This window comes from Rhinatrema bivittatum, chromosome 1, assembly GCF_901001135.1.
Source record: "Rhinatrema bivittatum chromosome 1, aRhiBiv1.1, whole genome shotgun sequence".
NCBI lineage: Eukaryota > Metazoa > Chordata > Amphibia > Gymnophiona > Rhinatrematidae > Rhinatrema > Rhinatrema bivittatum.
In genome coordinates, this window is record NC_042615.1 from 425107880 (window position 1) to 425130476 (window position 22597).

At 48.6% G+C, this 22597-nt stretch overlaps 1 protein-coding gene across 3 annotated transcripts in view; it reads left to right on the forward strand.

Moving 5' to 3' along the window:
- Positions 1-22597, forward strand: part of NCBP1 (nuclear cap binding protein subunit 1) — a 437475-nt gene that overhangs the window by 309253 nt on the left and 105625 nt on the right. For all 3 annotated transcript variants that reach the window (XM_029603603.1, XM_029603613.1, XM_029603623.1), the window contains one exon: positions 19140-19262. In XM_029603603.1, the coding sequence (XP_029459463.1) occupies positions 19140-19262 (123 nt within the window). The remainder of the gene's footprint in view (positions 1-19139; positions 19263-22597) is intronic.

Genomic DNA, 22597 nt, shown 5'->3' on the forward strand with positions numbered 1-22597 from the left:
CAGTTTCCCGTGTCTTGATTGCTTCACGGAAGCCTTCCACGAGAAAATCTTACTCTTACAAATGGAACAGGTTTACGTCATGGTGCTCTTCTCAGTTCCTTGACCCCTTTACCTGTCCAATCACGAAGTTTTTGGACTATGTCTGGCACTTGTCAAAGTCAGGTCTAAAAACTTCTTCCATCAGAATGCATGTCAGTGCGGTAGCCGCCTTCCATAAAGGTGTCGGGGATGTTCCTATATCAGTACAAACTCTTGTAACACATTTTCTGAAAGGCTTGCTTTACCTCAAGCCTCCACTGCGTTCTCCGGGCTCCTTCTTGGGACCTTAACCTGGTTTTGGGTCGGCTCATGAAACCACCATTCGAGCCTCTTTACTTCTGTGACCTTCGATATCTCACATGGAAAGTGATTTTCCTTTTGGCAATCACTTCAGCTTGCAGAGTTAGCGAATTATAGGCCCTAGTTACCTATCCACCTTACACTAAACTTCTGCAGGACCGGGCAGTACTCAACACTCACCCTAAATTCTTACCCAAGGTAGTTTTTGATTTCCATCTAAATCAATCCATCATACTACCCACCTTTTTTCCAGGCCCCATTCCAATCCAGGAGAACAGGCTCTGCATACCCTTGACTGTAAACGGGCTCTAGCGTTCTACCTAGACCATACAGCTGCCCACAGGGAAAGCAAAGCACTCATTGTTTGTCTCTTTCCATCCTAACAAGTTAGGGAAGCCTGTGGGTAAGCAGACTCTCTCCTCCTGGTTGGCGTACTGCATATCCTTTTGCTATCAGCAAGCAGGCATTCCATTTCAAGACCGTGTTAAAGCACACTCTGTGAGGGCCATGGCAACTTCAGTAGCACACCTACGATCGATGCCGCTTCCTGACATTTGTAGGTCTGCCACTTGGAGTTCTCTCCACACCTTTGCAGCCCACTATTGCTTGGACAAAGCCGGAAGACAAGATTCCATCTTCAGCCAGCCTGTCCTTCGTAACCTGTTTACAACGTGACGTAACACCCTTCCGCCTGCCCGTTAGGGTTCAGGATGCCCTTGACCAAATTTTATCCCAGTCCTAGTGCCTTGCACACCTGGGTACATTTGGTGCATTTCTCGGACATCCTCAGCTCGGTACTCACCCATATGTGAGGGCTACCATCCTGCTTGTCCTGTGAGAAAGCAAATGTTGCTTACCTGTAACAGGTGTTCTCACAGGACAGCAGGATGTTAGTCCTCACGAAACCCGCCCGCCACTCCGCGGTGTTGGGTTCATAAAGTTTTCTTATTTTCATTTTCGGTACTGCCTGTAGCTTTTAAACAAGACTGAAGGGGGACCCCTGCTGGCTGCAGGGTTAGTGCCATGCTGGGCATGCCCAGAAGGGGCCAGTCAAAGTTCATGAAACTTTGACAAAAGTATTCCGTGATTATGCTCCGTACTGTGTTGTCATCCATATGTGAAGACTAACATCCTGCTGTCCTGTGAGAACACCTGTTACAGGTAAGCAACATTTGCTTTCTCATTTTATCAAAGTTTCCCTTTTGAAAGTTTAGCATGAGAGCCATGGATTTACTGTCCCCCTTCCAGTCATTAATTCAAATTTGATCATATTATGATCACTATTGCCAAGCGGCCCCACCACCGTTACTTCGCACACCAAATCCTGTTCTCCAATGAGAATTAGATCTAAAATTGCTCCTTCTCTTGTTGGTTCCTGAACCAATTGCTCCATAAAAATGTCATTTATTCCATCCAGGAACTTTATCTCTCTAGCATGTACCGATGATACATTTAACCAGTCAATATTGGGGTAAGTGAAGTCTCCCATTACTACCACACTACCAATTTGGTTAGTTTCCCTAATTTCTCTTAGCTTTTCACTGTCAGTCTCACCATCTTGACCAGGTGGACGGGAGTATACTCCTTTCACTATAGTCTTCCCAGACACACAAGGGATTTCTACCCATAAAGATTCAATTGTGCATTTAGTCTCATGCAGGATGTTTATCCTGTTGGACTCTATGCTATTCCGGACATAAAGCGGCACACCGCCTCCCGGGTGCTCTTCTTTGTCATTGCAATATAATTTGTACCCCGGTATAGCACTGTACCATTGGTTGTCCTCCTTCCAGCATGTCTCTGAGATGCCAATTAAGCCTATGTCATCATTCACTGCTATACATTCCAATTCTACCATCTTACTACTTAAACTGCTGGCATTAGCATACAAACATTTCAAAGTTTGTTTTTTGTTTTGTATTTTCATTCTGCTTTTTAATTGATAGGGCTAAGTTAGAATTTTTTTAGCTCAGGTGAGTTTTTAGTTACAGGCACTTGGACTATTCTTATTATTGGAACCTCACTGTCGGGATGCCCTAATTCTAATGTATCAGTATCCTTTGAAGATACCTGTCTCCGAACCACGCGTTGCTGAGCGACTATCTGCTTTCCCCTTTGTTCTAGTTTAAAAGCTGCTCTATCTCCTTTTTAAAGGTTAGCGCCAGCAGTCTGGTTCCACTCTGGTTAAGGTGGAGCCCATCTCTTCGGGTAACCTTGGGCTCTTTACTTCCTCTTCTACAAAGAGGAGATTGGCTATGCTCTCTAGATCTCCAAGACGCTTACACACATATCTCAATTACTCCATCTCATCACAAGTACCTGTGATTCCTGGTTGGCCCTCGTCATTTCCAGTGCTGTGTACTACCATTTGGCCTGGCGTCTGCTCCACGAGTATTCACCAAGTGCCTGGTGGTGGTCGCAGCCTTCCTCAGGAATCAGGGTGTACATCTCTACCCTTATCTCAACAGTTGGTTGATAAGGGCTCCAACTCAGCAGGCCGCATTAAACTCCCTGCGTCTCACTATCAACACCCTGATCTCCTTAGGGTTTCTAATCAACTATCCCAAATCCAAGATAGTTCCATCCCAAACCCTATCCTTTATAGGGGGCCGACCTAAACACTATACAGGCGAAAGCCTTTCTTCCCCAGGATTGTGCTTTCACCATAACATCACTGGCAAATCAACTACAGACTCAAGTATGTTCAACTGCTCGTCACTTCCTCATACTGTTGGGTCACATGACGTTCTTGGTGCATGTTTCTCCGATGGCTTGCCTAGCCATGAGAGTAATGCAGTGGACCTTAAAATGCCAGTGGATTCAAGCTTGTCAGCCAATGTCCAGCATTATCCAGGTTACCAAACAGCTCCGTCTGTCACTAGCCTGGTGGATGCACCACTCCAATCTCATTCAAGGCCTTCCATTTCAGGCTCCAGATCTTCAAATTATCTTAATAACAGACACATCCAATCTCGGGTGGGGTGCACATGTAGGCGATCTGCAGATTCAGGGAACCTGGTCTCCAGAGGAAGCCAAACATCAGATAAATTTCCTGAAGCTACGGGCGATCAGGTATGCCCTCAAGGCCTTTCAGGATTGCCTATCAAACAAAGCCACCCTGATTCAAACTGACAATCAGGTTGCAAGGGGGAACGGGCTCTTACCTTCTGTGTCAGGAAGCTGCACAGATATGGGCATGGGCCTTTTCCCGCTTGATGTGCCTCAAAGCAACCTACTTGCCGGGAGTGGACAATGTGTTGGTGGACAAGCTGAGTCGCACTTTCCATCCACAGAAGTGGTAACTCAACCCCACAGTTGCGGACATGATATTCCAACGTTGGGGTTACCCTTGAATAGATCTCTTTGCGTCGGTCCACAACCACAAGGTAGACAACTTCTGCTCTCTCATTCGCAGTCACCACTCGCAACCAAGAGATGCATTTGCCCTCTCCTGGGCCAGCGGTCTCCCTTATGTGTACCCTCCACTTCCTCTCATTTCAAAGACTCTTGTGAAGCTCCGGCAGGACAAGGGAGTACTGATCCTGATAGCTCCCCACTGGCCACACCAGGTGTGGTTTCCAATCTTCCAGGACGTATCAGTACAACGACACATTCCTCTAGGGAAGGATTCCCTTCTAATCACTCAGAACGAAGGGTATCTGCGTCACCGCAACCTCCAAGCTCTGTCTCTGACTGCCTGGTTGTTGTAAGGTTAATACTCCAACCTTTTAACTTTTCAGAATCGGTATCCCAAGTCCTGGTGGCTTCACGAAAGCCTTCAACGAGAAGGTCTTATCGCTCTAAGTGGAAGAGGTTTACGGTCTGGTATACTTCCATGTCCATAGACCCCTTCATTTGTTCCACTGCGAGGTTACTGGACTACCTCTGGCACCTGTCAGAGTTAGGCCTAAAAACTTCCTCTATCGGGGTGCATGTTAGTGCAGTGTCTGCATGTCTTCATTTCAACGCAATCCTTAGTATCACGTTTCATGAAAGGCTTGCTCCATTTAAAACCTCCACTGCGTCATCCTGCCCGTGCTTGGGACCTTAATGTTTTTGGGACGTCTCATGAAACCTCCGTTTGAGCCTCTCCACTCCTGGGATCTCCGCTATCTCACCTGGAAAGTAGTTTTTCTTCCTGTGATCACGTCCGCTCGCAGAGTTAGTGAATTTTATTTATTTTATTTATTTAACACTTTTCTATGCCGACCTTCATAGATAAAACCATATCGGATCGGTTTACATCGAACAGGGTAAAAAAAACTGTAGTGACAACTAACGTAAATCAACAAATGGTGTGGAAGAGGCAAAGTTACATTCAACAGGGAGAAAGAACTTGGAGGCTTAATCAGCTGGAAAGATAGAGCAGACAGCAATTATAAATATAATACCATTGAGAAGATAGATAAGGCATAATGTGCTTAGGAGTATCAGGGACTATCATACAAGCAGAGAATAATGTCCTCAATCAGGCATAGAGTAAGGGTGAACTAGTGAATATCAGGGGGTTCGGAGAAGGCTTGGCTGAAGAGGCATTAGTTACCTACCCGCCTTACACTAAAATTCTGCATGACAGGGTAGTGCTCCACACTCACTGCGCAGAGTTGCTTCTCTGAAACAGGTGTTCTCACAGGACAGCAGGATGTTAGTCCTCACGGAACCCGCCCGACACCCTGTGGAGTTGGGTTTGTTTACGTTTTCTTATTTTATTTTTCGCACGTACTTTTTACTATAAGACGAGACTGAAGGGGGGACCCCTGCTGGATGCAGGGTTGGTGCTGTGCTGGGTATGCCCAGTAAGTGCCAGTCAAAGTTCTAGAAACTTTGACAAAAGTGTTCTGTGATTGGGCTCCATCCTGATGATGTCACCCATATGTGAGGACTAACATCCTGCTGTCCTGTGAACACCTGTTACAGGTAAGCAGCTCTGCTTTCTGTTTGCTTTTTTGACTGCTGCAGCACACTGAGCCGATGATTTCAAAGTAGTATCCACTATGATCCCTAGATTTCTTTCCTGGGTGGTAGCTCCTAATATGGAACCTAACATCGTATAATTACAGCAAGGGTTATTTTTCCCTATATGTAACACTTTACACTTGTCCACATTAAATTTCATCTGCCATTTGGATGCTCAATCTTCCAGTCTTGCAAGGTCCTCCTGTAATGTATCACAATCCGCTTGTGATTTAACTACTCTGAATAATTTTGTATCAACCGGAAATTTGATAACCTCGCTCACCTTATTCCTTTCCAGATTTTATAAATAAATTGAAAAGCACCGGTCCAAGTACAGATCCCTGAGGCATGCCACTGTTTACTCTTTTCCACTGAGAAAATTGACCATTTAATCCTACTCTGTTTCCTGTCTTTTAACCAGTTTGTAATCCACGAAAGGACATCGCCTCCTATCCCTGACTTTTTAAGTTTCTTAGAAGCCTGTCATGAGAGTCTTTGTCAAACGCCTTCTGAAAATCCAAATACACTACATCTACCGGTTCACCTTTATCCACATGTTTATTAACCCCTTCAAAAACATGAAGCAGATTTGTTCCATTAAACCATGTCTTTCTATATGCTCTACGATTTTGACCTTTAGAATAGTTTCCACTATTTTTCCTGGCACTGAAGTCCCGCTCACTGGTCTATAGTTACCCGGATCGCCCCTGGAGCCCTTTTTAAATATTGGGGTTACATTGGCCACTCTCCAGTCTTCAGGTACAATGGATGATTTTAATGATAAGTTACAAATTTTAACTAATAGATCAGAAATTTCATTTTTTAGTTCCTTCAGTACCCTAGGATGCATACCATCCGGTCCATGTGATTTGCTACTCTTTAGTTCGTAAACCTGGCCTACTACATCTTCCAGGTTCACAGTGATTTGGTTCAGTTAGTCTGACTCATCACCCTTGAAAACCATCTCCGGAACTGGTATCTCCCCAACATCCTCATTAGTAAACACGGAAGCAAAGAATTCATTTAGTCTTTCTGCAATGGCCTTATCTTCGCTAAGAGTCCCTTTAAACCCCTCTGTTATCTAACAGTCCAACCGACTCCCTCACAGGTTTCTTGCTTCGGATATATTTTAAAAAGTTTTATTATGAGTTTTTGCCTCTGTGGCCAACTTCATTTCAAATTCTCTCTTCGCCTGTCTTATCAGTGTTTTATGCTTGACAATGCTTATGCTTTATCCTATTTTCTTCAGATGGATCCTTCTTCCAATTTTTGAAGGATGTTTCTTTGACTAAAATAGCTTCTTTCACTTCACCTTTTAACCATGACTGTAATTGTTTTGCCTTCCTTCCACCTTTCTTAATGCGTGGAATACATCTGGACTGCATTTTTAAACAATGTCCATGCCTGTTGAACACTTTTAACCTTTGCAGCTGCACCTTTCAGTTTTCTTTTCTAACTATTTTCCTCATTTTATCAAAGTTTCCCTTTTGAACATTTAGTGTTAGAGGTGTAGATTTACTATTGCCAAGTGGCCTCCCCCTGGGAAGAGTGCAGCATTCTAGAGGGGAGAGATAGGGAATAAACTGATCTCTGGCTACTGAAGATGTGTATTCATAGTTTTAATAATCAAAGTTTTAGACTTTTTTCCATTTGTGGATATATTTTGAAGAACTCTTTTTAAATTGTGGTGTTTTGGTTAATATGTAACAATCTGATACAGGTTTAGCAGTTGCAGGGCCTATGTTATGGAAATATCCTGTGAGCTTTGAGAGGAAACTATTTGTCATTTAGGAAGAAAATCAAGGGCCTGGGTTTTTTTTTTTTAAATTTATGGTTTTAAAGCAGAAATGTAATACAATAACAATCACAATGGTTACAACTATGACATATGCAGAGCCAGCATGGAGACAATAAAATTGTAGCATTACATAGTAAATGTTGATTATCAACATATAATTAGAAAAATATGCTAGAACAGGCTGTATCGACTGTCTCTCTCGACTTGCAGTCCCCCCTCGATCAAGAAATCACTGCTCAGGACTCCCAGTCATCACTAGAACTCAATGGGAGGCATACAAGACATATAATGATGTAAACTATTGGTTGCAAAAAGAACGGTAATGCCTCATCAAAGAGGCCTGAAAACTGTAATGTCATAAATGCTGGCAGCATGAATAATAAACCATCAAAAATAAAACCTCTGTTGCAAATGTCTGAGTTTTAATACTTCCCACCCTTTCCCACCCTCCTCTCTCCTACAAATCTGGTCCACTGTCCGACTCTGACCACATGGTACCTCTATCTGTATTAGTGTCTAGATATACTAGGAAGACTTGTGCGCCTTATTGTATGTGTCTCTCCCCTCCATAAGAACCAACATCGCCATCGAAGCTCAAATTTGGCTAACTGTTTCCGCCTGACAGTGGTGAGTTTATTCAAATAACAGACATTATTCAAATGCTGTGTGACCCTAGCTAAGGTGGGTACCTGTTCTGATTTCCAGCAGCACGCCAGTTCCATTCGTGCCGCTAGAAGGGCTTGCTGTAGAAAGTATTCTTCTGTGCAAGGTTGTGTGTCCCTGGGTTTTATGGAGCAGAAAAACTGCCGGGTCTTTAGTTACAGGGACGCCCATTATATCTGAGAGTAATTGTGTCACAGTGTCCCAAAATTTCATCACTATAGGGCATGTCCACAATATATGAAAATAGGTGCCTATCTCTCCACATCGCCGCCAGCACTGAGCTGAAACTTGAGGATAAAATCGATGGAGTTTCGATGGTGTAAGATACCATCTGTATAACATTTTATACCCATGTTCCACTATCGAGGAGGCTATGGAGCAGCTATTTATAGCCGAAAAGGTGCTTGCCCATTGGGTGGCCGTTAAGGTAAGCCCTAGATCCTTCTCCCAGCCCTGGATATGGGCCAGCTGAGTTGCTAGTTCTCCATTTAAGAGAGAATATATCCAGGAGATCACCTTTGTGAGTGAACTAACCGCATCACAGAAACCCTCAAATAAGGTTTTACCTTTTTGTAGATCTGTGAGCACCGCCTTCTGAGATATGTAGTGGTACAGTTGACAATAGAAGTAATATGTATTATTAGGCAGAGCAAATTTCAGCTGCAGCACTTGAAAAGTCCACATACGCCCCTGGGTCCAGACATGTTCCAGTCGCGTACACCCTTGCCTCTCCCGGCTACAGCTCTCTCCATACCCGGTGGGAATCCTGGATTGAGAGAAATAGGGATTCTCATGTAAACAGCCCGAGTGCCCGTCAGAGATGTTTTCCATGTGTCCCACATGTATAATGTGTGTAATATAGTCGGAGGGCAAGTTTCCGGCAACGGTCTATACGGTCTCGGTAACCATGCTAATGTGGCTAAGCGTATCCCCGGCACAAGATCAGCTTCCAACTGGACCCACCTCTTATCAGAAGTTGGATGATAACAATCCAACAACGATCGCAACTGTGATGCCACGTAATACCACTGAAGGCATGGTACCCCCAGTCCTCCTCTAACCTTGGGTAGATATAAAACCCGTCTACTCACTCTCGGAGGTCTCCTTTTCCAGATAAATTGAAAAAGCCTTTTTTGCCAACCCCGAATCACCCCAGGCGGTATAGAAAAAGGGAGGGTCTGAAATAAATAACCCAACCTGGGTAGGATATTCATTTTAACTGTGGCCACTCTACCAAGCCATGAGAGGTGCAGCCTGTCCCAATCCTGTAAGTCCATCATAATTTCCCCCCCCAGATTCCCCCATAATTGTATTGATACAGTTTGTCTAGTTCTGGGCCGAGTTGTACCCCCAAATATTTTAAAGTAGAGTGGACTAGTTTAAATGGGTACCTCTTATTTAAGTTGTGAAAGTGTTCAGCTGTAAGTGTCACATTTAGTAGTTCGGATTTATCAACATTTAACTGATAGCTAGATACTGCACTAAAGTTTTTAAATTCCTGCACTAAGGGCGGTAATGAGCTGTCTGGGTGTGCTACAGTAAACAAGACATCATCTGCAAACATGGAGAGCTTATACTCCTGGGTTCCTACTTTCATGCCTTGAATCTCTGGGATGGATCTAATTTTGGCAGCTAGGGGTTCCAAATATAGTGCAAACAGAGGAGATAGAGGACACCCCTGCCTGGTGCCTCGGGCGATCTCAAATGGCTTAGTGTATCCCCCATTCACCTTAATGCATGCGCTGGGTTTATGGTACAATTTACGGATCCAAGTGGTAAATTGCCCCCCTAACCCCACCTTATGCAGTACTGCAAATAGGTAGTCCCAGTGTACTAAGTCGAAAGCTTTCTCCGCGTCGACAGTCAACAACACTAATGGTGTTGCCGAGGCCTGGGCCTGCCATATTAAGTTCACTACCCTACGGACATTGTTCGCTGCCAACCTATCCGGGATAAAGCCCGTTTGGTCCGCATGTATCAAATGTGTAACAGAACCCAGTCGCTTTGCCAGAATTTTAGCTTCTATTTTTAAATCTAGGTTAATGAGGGAGATGGGTCTGTACGATCCACAAATCGTTGCATCCCTCCCAGGTTTAGCCAGAATAGTAATACCTGCTCTATTGGCAGCTGTAGTAAATTGCCCTTCTCCCAGTAAGTGGTTGAAAGCAGCTTGTAGAGGGGCAGCAATCTGCGCATTGAATCTCCTATAGAAACCTGCAGAAAAACCATCTATCCCTGGAGATTTACCCAGTTTCAGGTCTTTTAGGGCCTCCTGAACCTCTACTATAGAAATATCTTTATTTAAGCGGGCCTGTTGGAGAGCATCTAACTGAGGTAGTTTTATGTCTGCTAAATATGCCGCTATCGCGTTAGATGAGAGATCTTCCCGTTTAGAATATAGTTGTTGATAAAATTGCGTAAATCTATCTCTAATACTTTCATTCTCAGATAGCACTTCCCCTTTGACACCCCAAATCTTCAAAATTCGATTTTGGGTGGCTCTGACTTTCAATTTCCTGGCTAGTAGGTGGCTTGCCTTATTGCCCCCTTCGAAAAATCTTTGTTTTACCTTATCTAAGTGAAATATCGTTTCTTTATGGGAAAGGTCCTTCAATTCAGCCCTCAAACTGTCCAGCTGTTTGCCTATTAAGGGGTCAGGGCTCCATTTGTGCCGTATCTCCAGCCTACCAATCCGCTGTAATAGGTCTACCCTTTGTTTATTTTCCTCTCTACGCAGGTATGTTGCTCGAGCTATCAATTTACCTCGGATTACAGCCTTAAGGCACTCCCAAACCGTGGTAGCAGCAACATCATCTGTGGTATTTTCTCTTAGGTAATGAGCAATCTCATTCTCCAATTCCTTACAGAATGATGCATCATCAAATAGGCTTTCATTAAGTTTCCAAAAACGGTCCCCTGAGGGAACTCCCAACCCCTTAAACTGTATCCAAGTAGCTGCTTGATCAGACCACGTAATTGTTTATTCCCTGTACGTACCTGGATCAGTCCAGACCGTGGGTTATGTCCCCATTCCAGCAGATGGAGTCAGCCAAAGCTTTGAGGGGGCGTCACCATAAGTACTACTACCCCCTCTGCAGGAGTTCAGTATCTTCTGACTCCAGCAGATGCGAGTAGGGGAATCTGGGCTTGCTCCCGATTACCTGTAACCATTGTTCCCTTGATTGGGTTTTTCTTCTCTGTCTATTATATTTAGTTGTTTTGGATCAAGTTTGTTCTTTAAAAAAAAAAAAAAAAAAAAAAAGTTAATTGGTTTAATTGGAGAGGCGTGGCTTCCTTTTGGTGCTGTCTCTCTGTCTGTCTCTCTCCTTTCCCGGCGACTAGGCTGTTGTTGTCCACCGGGGTAAGTTGTATTGGTTTTTGCTGTATTTTTCTTTTGCAGCTTATTTGGACGCGGCGGCCGGTGGAACCGGCCTCCCAGCGTTTTCTCCCTCTCCCGCGGCCATCTTGCCGGCTCCTCGTGGGCTGCAGCAGGGAGCTCTTCTTCGGCGGGTTGTGAGGCCAGGAAGGCCCCCCCGCGGCCTCGTGGCCTGGAGTAGGGAGCTCTTCTTCGGCGGGTTGTGAGGCCAGGAAGGCCCCCCCGCGGCGCCGTTTTTCAGCCGGCGGGCAGTGCAGGCCGATCGGGCCCCCCCCGCACCAGCGTTTCTCCTCTCGGCCCCCCCGAGGCTTTCTGATTTTTTTTTTTTTTGCCTGCCTGCTCAGTTTTCGCCAGCGCTCCCGATGCCGCGGCCGTTGCGTTGTTCGGCCTGCGGCGATCCGGGATCGCGCATTTCGCGCGAGGGGATCTGCGCTCGGTGCCTCCCCGGGGGGGAAGGCACGTCGCGGTCCCGGGACGATTTTTCCTTTTTGGCAGGCTTGCCCGGGCGGTGCGGGCCGGCCCCTCCCCCATCCCTGGCGGGAACGGCGGCCATATTGCATTCCCTGCGCCCTGAGGGGACTCAGGCAGCGCGGGAGGACAGGGATTCCTCCAAAGTTTGTTTTACTTAAAAAAAAAAAAAAAAAAAAAAAAAAAGTTAAAAAGGGTTCAATTTGGGACGGCGTGACTTCCCTTTGCGTTGTCTCTTCCTTCCTCTCTCTCTTGGTGCGAGCTGTACCTTGTGAACCGGGATAAGTGCATTCTTCTGTGTTTTTTTCTTTACAGCTGATTTTGCTCGTGGCTGCTTCGGCTTCGCCGCGTTTTTCTCCCTCACCAGCAGCCATTTTGCCGGTTCCTCGTGGGCTGCGGAGGTGAGCGGGGAGATCTTCGTTGGCGGCTTGTGAGGCCAGGAGGGCCCCCCCGCGGCACCGTTCATCAGCGGGCAGTGCAGGCCGCTCGGGCCCCCCCGCAGCATCGTTCTTCATCGGCGGGCAGTGCAGGCCGCTCGGGCCCCCCCGCGGCGCCGTTCTTCATTGGCGGGCAGTGCAGGCCGCTCGGGCCCCCCCGCGCCGGCGTTTTTCCTTCTCGGCCCCCCCGAGGCTTTTCGTTTATTTTGCCTGTCTCCTCCGTTGTCAGCAGTGCTCACGATGCCGCGGTCAGCACGTTGCTCGACCTGCGGTGAGCCGGGATTGCGGATTGCTCGTGAGGGGATCTGTGCTTGGTGCCTCCCCGGGGGGGAGGGCCCGTCGCAGTCCCTTAGCGAATTTTTCGTTTTTGACAGGCATGCCCGGGCGGCGCGGGCCGGCCCCTCCCCCATTACTGGCGGGAACGGCGGCCATTTTACATGCCCAGCGCCCTGAGGGGACTCAGGCAGCGCTGGATGACAGGGACTCCCCCGAGGGCTCTCCACCGAATTTGCTGCCGGACAACAGCCTGACGGGCCGGGGTCCCACGGGGTTCCCCCCACCGGGGCTTCCTCGAGTAGGCTGGGATTCTCCCCGGACTTTGTACGGTTACTGCACACTGCGTATTTGCAGGGTCTTGTCGCTCCCGCAGCACCGTCTCCAGCCAAGGTCCCGCGGCTCTCGCCTCCCTCTCAGGCCCCCCCCCGTCCCGGCGGGTGTGGGGGCCACCCTGCCTCCCGCCCGCACCTGGATCCTGGGCCGGACCTGGGAGAAGGGGGCCAAGGGGATTCCACCTCAGAGGGGGACGATCCGCACACGCTGCGTCTCTTCCAGGGGGAAGAGCTGGACGAACTTATTCCACTCATTATCCAGGAGCTGGATCTCGATCCGCCGCCGGACCCGCCCGCTCCAGTAGCGCCCGCCGTCGTCTCGTCGGCCAAGAAAGGAGATCCGGTGCTGGCAGCCCTCCGGCCGAGGGCTCGGGCGTTTTCCCAGCCATGATTCCTTCCTGCAGCTTGGGACGCCCCGGAGGCTTCCCTTAAGGTCAGTCGGGCCATGGAGAAGCTGTATCCGCTACCAGAGGATTTCCTGGATCTCATCAAGGTTCCAAAAGTGGACTCCGCGGTGTTGGCGGTCACGAAGAGGACGACCATACCAGTGATGGGTGGCGCGGCCTTCCGGGATACGCAGGATCGCAAGTTGGAAGTCTTCCTCCAGCGGGTCTTCCAGGTCTCCGCGCTGGGGATGCGGGCGGTGATGTGCAGCTCGCTGGCTCAGAGGGCGCGCCTTCTCTGGGGGCAACAACTTCTCCCCTCTCGGGTTCTGCCGGCTGAGGAGGCCGCCCAAGCGGATGGGCTGGAAACTGCGGTGGCGTACGGGGCTGACGCCTCCTATGACCTGCTTCTATGACCTGCTTTGGGTCCTGGCCCGAGACATGGTCTCGGTAGTGGCGGCGCGTCACCTCCTATGGCTGCGCAACTGGGCGGCGGACACTTCCAAGTCGAGCCTGGGTTCCATGCCATCCAGGGGTAAGTTCCTGTTCGGAGAGGATTTGGACCAGATCATCAAGTCACTGGGGGAAAGCGCAGTTCATCGCCTGCCGGAGGACAGGTACCGGACCTCCAGGGCGTTTTCGTCCTCCCGCACCAGATCCAGGGTGCAACGGCGCTATAGGAACTACAGACCGGCGGTCTTCAGGCCCTCTGCCCCCAGGTCACAGCCCTGGTCCCGCTCCTTTCGTGGGTGTAGGCCTGTGCGTCCCGCCTCGGGAACGGGACAACCCTCTCCCAAGTCCTCCCAATGATGTTCGGCTCGCCCACTCCACCGTCCCCCAGTTTGGGGGACGGCTGGCATTCTTCTACCAGGAGTGGGCGCGGATCACCTCGGACCAGTGGGGCTTGGACACCATAGAAAATGGCTACGCGTTGGAATTTGTCCGCGCTCCAAAGGGACGGTTCATCTTCTCCCCCTGCGGATCGGCCTCCAAGCGAAGGGAGGTGCAGTTGACACTGGACAGGCTTCGGGTGATTGGCGCCATTGCGCCCGTGCCCTCCAGAGAGGTGGGCTTGGGCCCTTATTCCATCTACTTCGTGGTACCCAAGAAGGATGACTCCTACCGGCCCATCCTGGACTTGAAGGAAGTCAACAAATCCCTCCGGGTGGTTCGGTTTCGGATGGAAACGTTGCGCTCGGTGGTGGCGGCGGTGCATCGAGGGGAGTTCCTAGCCTCCTTGGACCTGACGGAGGCCTACACGGAATCGGGAGGTTCGGGTCCTATCGGACAACGCGACCACGGTGGCCTACATCAACCGGCAGGGCGGCACTCGCAGTCCACAGGTCGCGCTCGAAGCAGCCATGCTGATGCAGTGGGCGGAACGACATCTGGTCCGTCTGGCGGCCTCGCGCATCGCGGGCGTGGACAACGTCCAGGCGGATTTCCTCAGTCGCCAGCGCCCCGGGGAATGGTCCCTCTCCGACGAGGCGATGCAGCTGCTTGTTCGCCGGTGGGGAACTCCCCACAGGGGTCTAATGGCGTCCGCGCAAAACGCAAAGGCTCCCCGTTTCCTCAGTCGTCGAAGAGAGCGAGGAGCAGAGGGTGTGGATGCTCTGGTGCTCCCGTGGCCGGACCATCTTCTTCTCTATGCGTTCCCGCCATGGCCTCTGGTGGGAAGACTACTCCGCAGAATAGAAGCTCATCGGGGACTCGTGCTCTTCGTCGCACCAGAATGGCCACGGAGACCCTGGTTTGCGGACCTTCTCCAACTGGTGATCGACGGCCCCATCCGCCTGGGACATCTCCCTCGCCTCCTGCATCAGGGCCCGGTATTTTTCGACCAGGCAGAACTCCTCTGTCTTGCGGCCTGGCTTTTGAGAGGCAACGTCTCCGCTGCCGAGGTTACCAGGAGGCGGGAGTGTCAACGCTCTTGCGTTCCAAGAAGACTTCGACGTCGGTGACCTACGTTCGGGTCTGGAAGGTTTTCGAACTGTGGTGCACCGACCAGAACACGAGACCCACAAAGGCTTCGGTTCCTCAGATCCTTCAGTTTCTACAAGCGGGGGTAGACAAGGGGCTCGCCTATAATTCACTGCGAGTTCAGGTGGCCGCCCTTGGGTCGCACCCGGATATTATGTGTTTCCTCAAGGGTGTCAAGCACTTGCGACCTCCGGTCCGGGAACCTTGTCCCGCTTGGAGTCTTAACCTCGTGCTCCGCTCTATGTCGGAACCTCCGTTCGAACCATTGCGCAATGCGACGATTAAGGACCTCACTCTCAAGACAGTGTTTCTGGTGGCCATTTGCTCTGCTCGACGCATCTCGGAACTGCAGGCCCTGTCGCGTAGAGAACCCTATCTCCGCTTCTCTGACTCCGGAGTTTCGCTCCGCACTGTTCCCTCCTTCCTTCCGAAGGCGGTGTCTGCGTTCCATGTGAATCAGACGGTGGAACTGCCGTCTTTCTCGTCGTCTGAACCAAGGGCTCTCCGACTTCTGGATGTCAAGCGCGCTCTGCGTATCTATCTGGAGGCTACGAATGAGTTCCGGACTTCCGACCATCTCTTCGTACTTTGGCCCGGTCCTCGGAAGGGTTCCCAGGCCTCAAAGACGACCGTGGCCCGATGGCTGAAAGCCAGCATTGCCGCTCCTTACACTGGGGCGGGGCGCACTCCCCCGCCCGGCATCGGGGCGCATTCTACGCGTTCGCAGGCGGCTTCCTGGGCGGAGACTCGTTCGGTCTCCCCACAGGAAATCTGTCGTGCGGCCACCTGGAAGTCGTTACATACGTTCTCGAGGCACTATCGTCTACACCTCGCCTCTTCTGTCTCTGGGCATTTTGGCGAGCAGGTTCTCCGAGCAGGCCTCGCAGGACCCCACCCGGTTTAGGGAAGCTTGGGTACATCCCACGGTCTGGACTGATCCAGGTACGTACAGGGAAAAGAAAATTATTACTTACCTGCTAATTTTCGTTCCTGTAGTACCATGGATCAGTCCAGACGCCCACCACTTCTGGGTTGTAATCCTGCTCAGCTGTCTTCTATGGGGCGATAGTGATCATTCCTGTTTTTCACGATTTCTCAGTTCTCACTGTATTTCGCAGTCCCTCTTGGGGTTGGCGTGCTGTATTCATGTCCTCCTACCCGTTGGTGGGAGGGTTACAGTTCATTCTTTGGGTGTGCGGCTGTTTGTTGCCGTTCACTTTAAACTTGATCCAATACGGGGGTTTGTTTGTTTACTCGGGCTTTGATATACTCGATACTGAACTCCTGCAGAGGGGGTAGTAGTACTTATGGTGACGCCCCCTCAAAGCTTTGGCTGACTCCATCTGCTGGAATGGGGACATAACCCACGGTCTGGACTGATCCATGGTACTACAGGAACGAAAATTAGCAGGTAAGTAATAATTTTCTTATTCCTGTGTTTTGGATATGATTTATTAATGCTTTATCTACCAAAAGATAATCAATCCGAGAGTATGATTGTACCTTAGAATAGAAGGTATAGTTTTTTCCCCCTGGATGAAACAACCGCCAGGCATTAATTATGTGCCAGTTCCCCAGCAGTCTTTTAAAACTCTTTCTATGAGCACTACCAAAGGCCCCTTTACCACTGCTAGAATCAAGAAAGGGATATCTGGTGAGGTTGAAATCGCCCCCTATAGGTAGCCATCTGCCCATTGCTGCAGCACACCAGAGACTTTTTGTAAAAATGGCCCCTGACCCTGATTAGGTGCGTAAATATTCATTAAGGTGTAAAAAGCAGACCCCATTTTAAACTTAATTAGAATATAAGGGCCCTCGGTGTCCCTGAGTACTGATATCACATCAATTATCATATCTTTAGCAAAAAGCACCCCCACTCCCCCATATTTATTATCCTTAGTGGCAGCTGCAAAGTATTGCATCGGATAGTGCGGAGAGGCCATAAGCTTCTCATACCTCTTTTTTAAATGTGTTTCTTGACACAATAATATATCAACCTTTGCCCTACTGAGGTCCTGGAATAAATTTTTCCTTTTATAGTAGGAATTCAATCCTTTCACGTTCCAGGATAAAATTTTTAGATCACTCATCTTGATACTGTATGCAATTTATAGGACTTCCACCCGGTAAGTGGCTATGTCGTTCACAAGCTCACGCTAGAATCCTTGTGGTTTCAGCATATTCCAATTGACAGATATTCCCAAAGAGGTACAATGCTGTATCCCTCTTATGCGCCCAGATTTGCAGATCCCCCTCAGTCCCCTTCCCACCCTCCTCCCCCTTCTCCTTGATTCCATTGCTGGATGTGAGGACTAATGTCACCTCCCATAATCTGATCTCCAGCGTGTGACCCATCCACCCTCTTTTGGATATTACCTTACGGTTGATAAAATGCTTACCCCTTTATCTAGGTATCGATCAGAACATAAATGAAATCATACAAGACTACCCATTAGTATAACAGTGGAACTCAAACAATCTGAGTCTTGCCATCAGATACCTGGTTATCCTCGTCAGTAATAAAAGAGCATATTCTGTAAGAAATATTGGTATGTCTTTTTTAGTGTCCTGCTCAGTCCTGGTTGGCTTTATGGCCGGTGACTTCCCCCGACTGTCTGCGAAGTCTCTTACTGCCAGATTGCACTCGTTGCCATCTTTGAGCTCTGTCGAGAGATTGTTGTTGAGTCAGCTGCTTTGGTATTCCATTTGTCTGGTTCATCATGCCAGCTGCTCGAAGTAGAGATACTGCTTCTTCCACCCTCTGGACTTTGGTAGACACTCCCTGGATGGTGATCAGTAGTCCAAAGGGGAAAAGCCACCTATATTTGTAGTTGTTTTCTCGCAACACCTGTAGGACTTCACAGAATTCTCGTCTTCTGCGGATAGTAGTAGGAGATAAATCCTGGAAGATTTCAATTTTCTTGCCGTGCCATCGAAAGTCAGGTGAGTTCCTAGCCTGCCGTAGGACCTTCTCTTTAAGTGTGTAGTTATGGAAGCACACCACCACATCTCGTGGCACATTTCCTTTGGGTTTGGCTAGTGCTCTGTGGGCTCTGTCCAGTAAGATCTGCTGAGGGGGTTCATCCGGAGTTGCTTGTGGGTCACCAAGAAGAAGGCTGCAGATATCAACTATTATTTTTTCACAGTCAGCGTAGGGCTCTCCTTCAGGGATCCCCCGAAACCGCAGGTTCCCTCTCAGAAGATCTATTTTCCAGGTCCTCTAGCCATGCTTGATGTTCCTCAGCCTTCTGCTGCATAGTTTTAAGCTCCTGCTGCTTCTCTGTTACAGCCTGTTCTTGTTCTCCTGCCTGAGTCTCTAATATATCCACCCGTGCTCCCAGGTCTGCATAATCTCGCCGCATGTCAGCCACTAAAGTGTGTATCTCCTCTCTGAGGGTGCCTATCCCCTCTTTGATTTCGCTGAACCAATTTTGAAAATCAGCTTTAGATAATGCTGAATCGATCACGGCTTCTGGCGATTCAGCCCACGTCCTTCCCCCTGGGGAGTCAGGCCCCTGCTCTACCGCTACCTCATGGTCTATGAGGCCTGTCCGAAACTCTTCCGGCACGGCAGTAAATGAAAACTGTTTGAGGTCGACGGGTTTTTGTGTACCGACATGGCTGCAAGGTTCCTGCACTCAATCGCTGGTTTGGGAGCCCGATTCGAGCAGTTTAGCTGCTATTTTTTGGGGTTTTTCACGCGGTGAGGGTCGGAGCTAGGGCCTCACGCTGCCATCAGCTCGGCGACATCACTTCCTCCTCAAGGGCCTGTTATTTTCTAAAGCCTTTGAATTCCACTGCACCTAATTTTTGGAATCTGTTCATGTTTGCATTTATAGTTAATCCCATTTATTAGCAATGTCAGTGGTATGGCTAATATAAACTTCTATGCATTTTTAGTTAACCAGGTAAGGTTTAAAATTGTGCAAATGGTTTTAGTTAGGGTAAGTATGTAATGTTTTTCTTTAAATGCTGATTATGATCCTTTAATACTGCGATCACTAAGAGCAATTTTTTATACAGGTGGAATAAAAATAATAAATACTTTGTGTTTCATCGTAAACTATAACTAATAGAAAGTTTAAAAAAAAAATACGTTTTGAACTGAATTTTACTTTTTTCTTTTTTCAGGCTCTCTTCCAGGATATCCTGTTGCTATCAGTTTGACCAATGCCATCAAAAGCAAAGCAACAAACGAAGAAATTTTCAGCATTTTAAAAGATGTTCCCAATCCTAACCAGGATGACGATGATGGTAAGTCCATGTGAAGAGGTGCATGACTAAGGTGCAGTAAAATGTTGCAACTGGACATGGTAAATATGACCATTGACTTGGAAAAGGCCAGGCTGCCTGAATTGTCTTCTCATAACTCGTATATTCTCTCATCAGCTTAGTTTGATTTTTGAATTATATTGGAATAAATGTGAAGTTATATTTTTCCAGTTCCTTGTCTGAATCTGGATTCTGAGACTAGTCCAACGTAAATCAGCAAAACAATTTAGTTCACATAGAAACATAATGGCAGAAAAAGACCGTATCGTATGGCCTTTCTAAAATCAACTTTTTTCTTCTGAGTTTTATCAGTTTCTTAAAGAAGAGCAAATGTTTGAAGCTCTTGATAGTTTATCCATCTTAGCCACTTGCAGTAGTTTGAGGATTAGTTAATAAGGTTGGTGAACTGCTGGTGTGTTTAAAAATGTATGCTGATGTCCCTGTGGTGCATCTGATATAGGAGAAAGAACTAAATGACCTCTGAATTTTCAAAGATAGGAAACATGACTAATAAAAGATGCATTCATTTTTATGCCAATCAAAGAAGAAATAACAGAACTAAAACTGACAGGTTGGTTGTACTTCTGCTTTAAGAGGGCTGAAGCAATAGAAATTATGAAGTAAATTTTACCAGGCTAAATTGGCATTCCCTTCCCTACCCAGTCTTTAAATTGTCTTCCTGAAATTTACAGAATCTATCTTGCAAGAACACATTTTACCTATTCAAAAACTTGCTTACCTGTTTTGCCCAATTACATTCAATTGCTGTGTGAAAACCATCTGAAATCAAAAGGGGAAAGTTAGGAATGTATAGAAACAGCAGCAGACAGAAACATTTCATCAGAAAAGGACTACTTAGTCCACCTAGTCTGCCCATTTCTTTCTGCTCACTGTGCTGTCAAAGGTAGTAGTCTTCTATCTGCTACAAAGGTTTCTTTTTGAGTCAGTCTCTCACATGCTTGAATTCTGTCACAGTTTTGCCTCCTATCAACTCTGCTGGAAGTCTTGCAGGTGTCCCCTAACCTCATTGTGAAAAGTGTTGCTTCTCCAAAGTAAAGGGTTATAGTCTCCAAGGGCACACAAAAGAATTTCTAACTGACAGGCCGATAAAGTAAGGACGCGGTAGAAAAAGTGTGGCAGTGCCGGGTGCCCGCTCATTTGCCGCGTGCACAGTTCGGATCACATACCGCTCGATACAGTATTTAAATGGCATGCAAATGCAAGCCGCGTCCATGAAGCGCAATCCATTTACTGTATAGAGCGCTATACAGCGCCTATACAGTATCCTGGGTGCGCTGGTACCTGTCATTTCAAATGACATTTGAAATGACAGGTACCAGAAAGTGGATTCCAACTTAAAGCAAAAGAAAAGGATCAGAGAAGTATCAGCTGGCCTAAACTCTTGCCTGCCCAGCCTAAAATCCAACGCACCGGGAAAGCCACACTTCAGGATCGGGCAAACTTTCCCCCAGCCCCCGCTCACCTGCCCTGGCCGCGTCCATGGGTGCCGGTCTCCGGAGCAGCTCCAGTCCTCTCTCCCCTCCTCCCGGGAGCAGCCGGCGGCGAGAACGAGAGCAGCTTCAGCAGTCCGGGGCGGATCGGGCGCTCCCCATGCGAGGCACGGCTTCCAGCAGCCCTCGCCGGCGATGGTGAATGAGCACATGAGCGCACGCCGTGACCTCGGACGTCCAGCTGGGCGCTCAGGTCACGGCGTGCGTTCATGCACCTTCGCTGCCATGAGCGCACGCCATGACCTCTGACGTCCAGCCGGGCGCTCAGGTCATGGCGTGCGCTCATGCGCTCATTCATCATCGCTGGCGAGGGCGGCTGGAAGCCGCGCCTCGCATGGGGAGTGCCCGATCCGCCCCAGATTGCTGAAGCCGCTCTCGCTCTCACCGCCGGCTGCCCCCGGGAGGAGGGGAGAGAGGACTGGGGCTGCTCCGGAGACCGGCACCCATGGACGCGGCCAGGGCAGGTGAGCGGGGGCTGGGGGAAAGTTTGCTCTATCCTGAAGCGTGGCTTTCCCGGTGCGTTGGATTTTAGGTTGGGCAGGCAAGAGTTTAGTTATGGAGGTTTAGAGGTTATACTTGGAAACAACAGGTCCTTCCTTCCTGCTCCAGAGCTGTCAGCGCGCCGCACGGGAGATCGGCACCCATGGACGCGACCAGGGCAGGTGAGCGGGGGCTGGGGGAAAGTTTGCCCGATCCTGGCTCCTCTAAAGGTCTTGTCCCGGGGGGTGAGGGGGTCGTTTGCCCGTGAAATTTCGTGTCTCTGTCCTGATGCTCCACACTAATGCAGGGGTAAGTGTAGGCGGTAAATTAGCAGGTTAAACACGCGGCAAAACTGCAAGTTAAAAAGGCGATAATCAGGGCGCACGTTACTGTAAGGGAGAGAATAGCTAATCCGATCGTTTACATATCATATACATGCCGCGGGCGGAAAGGGTTACCCGTTGATTTAAAGAAGCGGTAAAGATGGGTTACAGGGATAGTGAATCGTGGGTTGGACTAATGCGGCCAAATTGTGAGTAGAAAGCGGGTTAGAAGCAGGGTACCCGCGGCCGCGCTTTACTGTATCGGCCTGTGGGACTCTCTTCACACTTATTCCCCTTTCCTGTATCCCCAGGTATAGGTCCCTTTTGTGGGGGTGAAGGCTAATTTTCTTGGTCCAGGCAATACTCTTCTTCCATGTGTGTGTGTATTACCATAGCTCTTTGGGACAGGTACACTTACAAACCAGGCAGACTCACTGAATGGGTGTTCAACTTAAGGTTTACTGTAACTCCTCTTAAAAGATGTAAAACACAAATTTCCTAGCGTGTAGCAGATGGACTCAGGACCAATGGGTATAGTGTGCTCCTGATAGCAGTTGGAGACTGAGTCAGATTTCAATCTGACGTCAGCACTAAATATACCCGTGCAGGAAGCTCTGCTTTTCAGTATTTCTCAGTCTCCTTAGCAGTTTGGGACTATACACATGCTTGTACAGCATTAGAAAATCCAAACCAAAATTCCAAAATGAAGAGGAAATAATCTTACCTAGAGATGAGCCCCGCTCTCCTGTGGTGATACCTAAGGGTCCCTCCCCCAGTCCAGAATTCCTGAGGTGATTTCCTAGATCCCTCAAAGATAAGCCTCGGTCCGGTAGCTGGTTCCCGGCTTGGACTTAGCCCCCAGGAACGGGAGTGGCAAGACCGAGCGCAGCCGGAGACCACCCGGCACCAGACCGGGAAACACCAAAACAAGGTAAAGTAGAAAACTTTCTTAAGTTTCTGGTCTCCGAGGCTCGAATAACTGTATAGATCGCAGCTGGCGTCT